This window comes from Ruditapes philippinarum, unplaced genomic scaffold, assembly GCF_026571515.1.
Source record: "Ruditapes philippinarum isolate M1 unplaced genomic scaffold, ASM2657151v2 ctg5439_1_1_1_1, whole genome shotgun sequence".
NCBI lineage: Eukaryota > Metazoa > Mollusca > Bivalvia > Venerida > Veneridae > Ruditapes > Ruditapes philippinarum.
The window spans coordinates 3876-12069 of NW_026858787.1; the positions used below are offsets into that span (position 1 = coordinate 3876).

Consider the following 8194-nt stretch of genomic DNA (forward strand, 5'->3'; position numbering starts at 1 on the left):
TGGTTTCACAGTCGGTCGTCTGCTAGTATAATGTTACTGGCTCCTACTTTTATTAATATTAAAAGGTATCACATGAGTTAAAATCCATCTACCAATCTTAGAATGCATATTAACAAAAGGATTTACTATAGCCGTGATATATTTCAATCTCCTAATAAGTGTCATTTGCAGTACTGACTAAACTGTTCATTCAGCAATTCAACTTTTCTGTACTGGTCAGGGGAGGTAATCGCTGCAAAAGGCAATCGGGATATCTCAAGGAACATATGTCTCACAATCATAATCGATTTAGAAATGCTCACAGATGTATAATTATAACCAAATGCGAATAATTGTCAACAGGTCAACATTTTTTACTTTCGAATAACACAACCATTATAATAAGTATATAAATAATGTATTGTTTGCTGAACATCTGTAAATGGTCTTTTACTTAATACATAAATATAAATATATTATTCAACTCCAAGCACTATTTTGTTACTATGGTTAGTTTCTTAGCGTAGGTAAGACCAAAATACCGTATCCGTTCTGCGTAGTCATACTATTGTGCCCGTGGTCCTTATCCGAACACTGATGGAAAGGGCAGAAAAGTTGCAATAGTGGAAAAGTTTGTAGTGTATCCGCAAAATGCAGTGGTCAGTAGGGAGATTTGTGTAGTCAGGATCTTTTGGAAGACCCTGGTATAAGACGCTTGGTTTTGTTATTCTTGTAATGACGCCTGTGAGAGATTTTGAATCTTTCAAGCGTTTGTCTTCTAAAAACAGACCTAAAACTAAATTGAAACTAACTTTTGAAAATGACCCTATTTTGACTTTATTAATTGATAATTCCTTAACTTTAACGATTAATCAGTTCTCAACGACTTTTTGATCAAAATGTTACGTTGAATTGTTGGCGTAATTTATTCCCAACGATGAAAACTGATCCAGATTTAGTTTCCAACTTTGAAAAAAGACCCCTTGGGTCAATTTTCAACAGGACCAAAATTTACTGTCACACTGGCATACTTCATCGTTCAATATCAATTCTGAAATTATATATTAATTTCTAAGATTCTAAAAACATCTGGCTCAAATTATCATTTACTTTGGCACTAAATTCATATTAGAAGTTAATAATAAAAGTCAGGTTGACTAATTCATTAATATGTAAATTTCGTAAGAAAATTGAAAATTAACATGAATTAACACATCGGCGGACGTTTCTGAATTTAAAATTGTACCATTTCATGTTAAATGTTGAATTCGGATTAAACAAGCACAAGGGGGGCGGTATCTTCAATTTCGAGTACAGTCCATAAACAGCTTCAATGCAACATTTTCATTTATGCCGTTTTGGACGTTCTTTTTGTCTCTATTTAAAATAATAATAATAATAATAATAATAATAAACATAACATAAAACTGTTTACTTTAACAAGTTTACAACTTTCAAGTACATTATGTAGCAGGTGACGATGACTATATAACTGTTATTAATGAACAACCTACACCAAAATTTAGAATATGCAAAAAATGTTGTAGCTTAGCAATATTGCGCATTATGATATCACGTGAACACCACGCACCAATAACGTGAAATTAAATTAAACAAAGCCAAAAACGCTGACGCCCGCCAGAGATAGTACGTATGTTATTGTTAACACAAAAACACTTACATAAAGGAATTAGAATTAATATCTTGGTGCCACAGTTAAACGAAAATCAGGTAATAATTTATTTTCTATATAAATTTTCATCATTTTTATGCATTGTTAAAATTTACAAAGGTATAGTAAGAAATAATATCAAAAGTGTCTTTAAGCTGTCATGTTTTTATATCGCTGTGACAACTGATTCTAATTAGCTTTTATTCTGAGCATTGAAACTACTAAATCTGTTCTGAAAGGGCATGGATTAAGTTGCATTTTACGGTACAGTTAAATATTAAACAGAACAATCAGGGGATCTGGTTTCACATTTTGCAAACAGTCATTTTTATTCAGTGAAATATTTTTTAGAACGTAAGCGATAATGACCATTGCGCTATTTTTTTAAGTGAATACTATCACAATAATTGTAATTCTCTCCAATTGATTATGAACTACCAGAAAAGATTGATAAGCATGATGAGGTATTTTAGTACTTTAATTTGTCTGTTGGATTGTAGATCTACATTGTTTAGAACGTTTAATTACAACAAAATAAACAATACATGTTATCATGTAAATATATTATATGTGTTATTATTAAAGGGTGACATAGGCAAAATTTTCATTTCTTCCTTTTGAATTTTTCATTCATTAATCTGTAAATGTCCTCAAAATGAATACACAACGCAGTCACAGAAACAAAACTTTTCTCCGTATAAAGAATAAAATGGTGGTTTCCTAACTTGACCCACGTGGGTCAGGTTAGAGCGTTAATATTTCACAACAGTTGTCACTGTGAACTCTTGAAACGTTTAAGAAGTATCAAATGAATCATTTAGGTTTCTGTAAATCATGCAATATCCACAGTATCTATTATTGTAGCTTCCAGTGTTTGTTCATGTCACATGACAAGTTTTAAAACTATTCAGTGATTCTGTCGGCGTCTAAATTCCGTTCATAGACATATTTATGCTTCAAACCCAAAATATATAGAATTTATACAGAAATACATGCTGGGACTTTTACAAATGTCATTTTAGCATGATTTGTGTACATATGATAATTTTGATATGTTTGTCATTAATTTGTCTGAGTATTCCTTTAATTGATCTACATATATACACAAAAATTTTCAGAGATGGGAGAACAATTTGAAATAGTATTCTCATTTGACACGACGGGTTCCATGTATAGCTGTTTGGAAAAAGTTCGCTCGGAGCTGTCGGAAATGGTTCAAGAACTAAACAGAAAAATACCAAATTTGCGAATAGCAATATTTGCACATGGTGACTATTGTGATACTGATAAGTATGTTACTAAACATATTGATTTCACTAAAGATTCAACTACCCTATGTAACTTTGTCAGGGATGTTTCGGAAACCGGTGGTGGAGATTTTCCAGAGTGTTACGAGCTTGTTATGAGGGAAGTCCAAGAGAAACTTGCATGGACACCCAACTCCCAAAAAGCTCTTGTTCTGATAGGTGACGCAACTCCACATGAAAAAAATGAGGAACAAAATTTTCGACACCTTGACTGGAAAGAAGAAACAACACGACTCCGTAACAAGGTTTGTGTAAAAATGATCAATTGTACCAGTTTCTCGCAAGTAATCTGAAAAGAAAATTATAATGTGCCCTTACTTTTATGAAAATGAATTTTAAAATAATTTTTCTGACCTTCTCTTTTGTTAAAAGCGGTCTGATAAAGCACTTGCCGACTTTTTACAGGCATGTAAGTATTTACTGATCTGTTTTGTTCTATTGTCCTCTATGGATTTGTTTTCGTCGAGAAACTCGTGCACATAAGATTACGCATTCCATAATTATCACCGTATGTATCCAGTAACATAGTAATGTTGGAATAATGTAGGAATTGTGCAAATAAAACTCTTAATTGTGCAAATTTATAGGCAAAATGACTACTTCTAAACATCAAAGGGACCAATATATATTAAACAAAGATAAATGAATGAGCGTATACGGCTGCTATGACGTTCCAGAGCTCTAACAGGCACCATAGGACGAGAGGGCTCGATATCCACAACAAAGCATGCATTTTTCATTATTATGTTTAAATATATATATAACATAATATAAAAAACATGCGTTTTTTATTATTATGTTTAAATATATATAAGATAACATTGCGCTTATCGTGCCCTTTTAATGTCAAGAACTTGAAAAAGAGTCTTGGCAAATTCCGTTTCTCCAAACCCCACGGAAAAACCCCCAAGAATTTTCAAATAACTCCTGACTGATGCACTAATAAACTTCAAGAGCGTAGCGGTTGGAATCTTTGAGTGGCTTTGGAATGTTTTACGTGATTAAGTACAGAAACTATAGATTTCTTGTGGTTAGTATTAATAAAACTGATGTTTGGTTAGAAAACAAAAGAGCATGAAGGTAACATAATAATCGGAATAAGTCTGCAAAGTATATAAATACGGGTTCTTTTGTTAAAATGGTATCGTAAATCACATACCATCGCTAATTTACCGACTTGTTTTTGTTACTTTGTTCTCTATACAAAATAAAATTGGCTTAGTTGCGAAACTCATAGCATTACATTATAATTACCGTATGTATCCTGTAGCGCAGGAATGTTGAAAAATGCACGAACTGTGTAAAAATAACGATTTTGAGGGGGAATTACTTCGAGTAGTAAAAGGACAGATATGTATATATTACAAATACTAAATGCATCATATATAATTATAAACACAAAGCGAGCAAAACCATTAGAACATGAAATCACATTAGCACTATATGATACATTTAGAGACTTAATAGTATTAGATTTTTTAATTTTATAAAGAGTTTGACCAACATTTATGCATACATGAAATAGTGTTTATAACACTTTGACGTTGCATTAGGGCGATAATATTATTTATTTTAGGGAATAAAGATATACGCTGTGCATTGCAACTCGTTGTCTGTGTCTGAGAATTTCTATCAACACATAGCAGCAAAGACGTTCGGATATTACCTGCCGTTATGTGATTTTGATGAAGTAAAGAAAATGTTGATGAATATATGTTTTCGAGAAGCTGGGCTTGAAAGTGTGGGTAATATTTCAAAGACTTTTTTAGAAAATGGTCGAATGTGTGTCCGTATGGGTTTAGCCCTTCAAATTTTGAAACATAATAATATATGCTCCACTTATTCTGTTCCATTTCAATCATATTCTTGATATCAAAAACAGTAATTTGATAATTTCATTGTTTTTGTAAATATGTTTTATTATAGTACAGGTTATAAACTTCTTTATTATTGTAACCATTTGTTGTTTACAGAAAGAAACATTTGCTAATAACTGGTGTTCAGTTACAATTTCTCATAAGTAATTCTTGCCATATTTCTGTTTCAAATTATTATGGATTATCGAAGGCTTTCGTCTACACAACGCATCATTTTTTTAAGTATGTTATTTGCGTTAAATCATTTTTACTAAGGCTATCGATACATTGATAGGTATAATGCAATATATCACTTTTTCTATTGAGTCTTTGTATGAAATAAGAGATAATTATTCTAGTCGCTTGTCGCCGGTACCACAACTATATCATCAAGTGCAAGACCATCAACTCCTGTCGAAGATAAAGACTACAACGAGAATTCAGACAATGAAAATGAGGACGATGATATGCGTATGTTCACACATTTAAAATATTATCGTTATTATTGCAATGTGATTTGTAGTTTAATATGTTTTATTCTATAAATTAAGATTAATTAACTAACGTTATTAAGTAGTTCATTTCATGCAAATGAAAATTCGAGAGACGCTATTTCCAAATTTATTCAAGATGTCTACGAAACATTTTGATTAAAGTTTTTAGAACATTTTGATACAATTTTGATATTGATGTATGATCATATATTATATTTTCAATGTTTCTTTCTGCCTACTACATTTTATTTTGGATAGAAAAGTAACTGTATATATAAATTACTTTATTATTCTCGTAAAAGGAATGGATTGTTCAAAATGCAAGAAATGGAAACCGCCAAATGAGTTTCCTTCCATGCCGATATCCAAGAAGTGCGAGCATAATCCGGGAGTGTGCTTGCGGGTAAACATTTACTTGAAAAAAAGAATTGAAAGTTTTGTATAAACACAGTTTTTACAAAATGTATTTTTCCGACATAGACAACAAGAGGTTTATGGCTGAATCCAAATAACTGAATTAGCTGATTACTACTTCTATGTGACATTTAAGCTTGCCATATTTCGAGAATAAACGAGTATAAAATATAGCAGCCAATTTATAGGCATATTGATTATGTTTGATTATACATGTACATCTATATACTTATATATATATATATATATATATATATATATATATATATATATATATATATATATTTACTTTACTTTTTCAAAGTGTATTGTGAAACATGTAGAAAGAAGCCAAACATGTCCAGATACTAAGTGTGTCGTCAGATTTGAGGATGAACAGTCAACTCTGCAATTGAAAATATGTGAAGCCACACTAATTAGGATGTTTCAGGATTATGCAAAAGTGTATGATGAGAATAGAAAAGCGTTGTTGGCAACAAAGGGGCGTGTTATTACAGTAACATCTGTAACTGGTGATACTTGTTGGGTTGATTTTGATAGCAGCATGACCATAATGGAGCTAAGGAAAAAGATTGAGCAAGAGCTGGGAATTAAAGAACCCAAACAAAAGCTCCTTTTTAAAGACACACATATGAAGGTATCGCTGCATTTACAATTTATCTATGAAAGCCAAAATATGACACCCATTTTTATAAGTAAAGGAATTAAACAGCACTTGCCTACTGTTATATCTGTTATATAAATAAAGAATTAACAACTGAAGTGAAATATTACAATATATGTATATAAAGTATTATTCATCATCAATATTAATAATCAAACGCATGTTGTTTATGATACAAAATAACAAAATCCACACCATTTGATTTCTTCTTTCTTAATACGATTTTTTTGCAATAGAAAAACAAGGCCCCTGGACAACCGTTTCGCTTAAACGATTATGGTATTGATGTGAACGACACTATCAACTTAATTATACCGCTTTACTGCATTCCTGACAATCTTGACCATGTTGTGTTCGACTTGTCTTGGGAGTTTCCAGCTCACAATACAGACTTCCTGGATGCATCATGTTTCGCTTTCGACAAAGATGAATTTATTTCTGTCATAGATTGGAACCACTCCGACAACCAGTATTATCTGGAAGGCAAGTTATGTTTTTCTTTGAGCTTTAGCAAATACATTAAGTTTGGACAATCTTTATATCAGGGAAATAAATTCAGTTTTGCTTATAAATAGAAAGTAAGGGAAAATATGTAATTCTTGTTTGATTGATCTGTCGCATTTCAAGCAGCAACCATATAATTAACCAAGTACATCGTAGTAAAACAAACATAGTCATTTAAATGAAGCTTGCGTAGAAAGGCAAATAATGATTATTCAATGAAATAAGTACGTCTTATCATTGTATGTTTTGAATACTTTTATAAAGGTGCCGTAGTTCACTCCGCGAAAAATGAGAAAACCCCCGATGGTCGTATTGGGCGTCAAGAAATTCATGTTTACCTCAAGAAACTACCTACAAACGTGTCACATCTTTATTTCACATTAAGTTCATGGAAAGCAGCCACTCTAGAAAACTTTAAAAATCCTAGACTGCAGTTCTACGATGCTTCTTCACCAGACGCAGATTTGTGCGGGACTACATTTACACATGCACTAAGTTGCCAAGCTGTCATTATGTGCTCTGTAGTTCGGATAGCAGGAAATTGGCAAATATTTGAATGCGATTCAGGGAGTTGTCCTAAAGGAAACACAAAAATGTACAACCCTTTGTGTGAGAGAATTGCTAAACTTATCTCCGATGAGTGTGAATGAATGATTTTAAATAAAGGACTGGCGAAGTCATTATTTTATCTATTATTGTGTTGTACAAATATTTGAATATTAAGGTGATTTCGTTTAGTCTTTAACTTGACTACAGTTTGTGCAAAATTATTTTAACAGAAAAACTTATAAGGCTTAACAACGAGAAACATATTCAAATATATATATTTTTGACTCATGTATACAAACGCAGTGTAACATGTCAAAGTGTATCGTATAATATAACATAAATAGTGAATTACGATTATATTGTATTGAATGTGAACTTTGCAAAGAACTGTGTGTATTTTTTGCTTCAAATAATTTTAGTAAAACAGAAAAAGAACAGACTGCAGTTGTTTTCTTTTGCTACAAATATTTCCTATGATAATGCCATGTGTTCTTTTGAGATATTCTAGGTATGGGCTCTACACTTTATCCCATAAAAATTAATGAAATGTTAAAAAAGAAATAACAGAAAATAAAATGTTGACCATTTTTGGTAATAGTTTTCTGTCATCGCAGACATCAAAGTCACAATATAAGAACCGTGATAATGCCTGGTCAAACTGTCCGGATGTGCGTACTTATCTGAATGGCTTTCGGTTACATGAATTGAAGGGCTAATGAGTTGGGATTATTTAATATTATTGTTTTTACGTTATA

General features: G+C 31.7%; 1 protein-coding gene across 1 annotated transcript; it reads left to right on the forward strand.

The window, feature by feature from the left end:
* The first annotated feature begins 1616 nt into the window (after positions 1–1616).
* Positions 1617–7629, forward strand: LOC132754278 (uncharacterized). Its single transcript, XM_060744896.1, has 8 exons — positions 1617–1710; positions 2770–3203; positions 4535–4699; positions 5174–5285; positions 5611–5711; positions 6027–6359; positions 6623–6896; positions 7116–7629. Exons 2-8 carry the CDS (start codon positions 2772–2774, stop codon positions 7538–7540), a joined length of 1842 nt encoding a protein of 613 aa, XP_060600879.1. The 5' UTR covers positions 1617–1710; positions 2770–2771; the 3' UTR covers positions 7541–7629.
* The last annotated feature ends 565 nt before the right edge of the window (positions 7630–8194 follow it).

Excerpts from the sequence above, each read along its gene's own strand:
- LOC132754278 (XM_060744896.1), top strand. The coding sequence starts at position 2,772 with ATGGGAGAACAATTTGAAATAGTATTCTCATTTGACACGACGGGTTCC. Across the intron at positions 4,700-5,173 it reads GAGAAGCTGGGCTTGAAAGT|TCGCTTGTCGCCGGTACCAC; the intron begins GTGGGTAATATT and ends TAATTATTCTAG. Across the intron at positions 6,360-6,622 it reads TTAAAGACACACATATGAAG|AAAAACAAGGCCCCTGGACA; the intron begins GTATCGCTGCAT and ends TTTTTGCAATAG.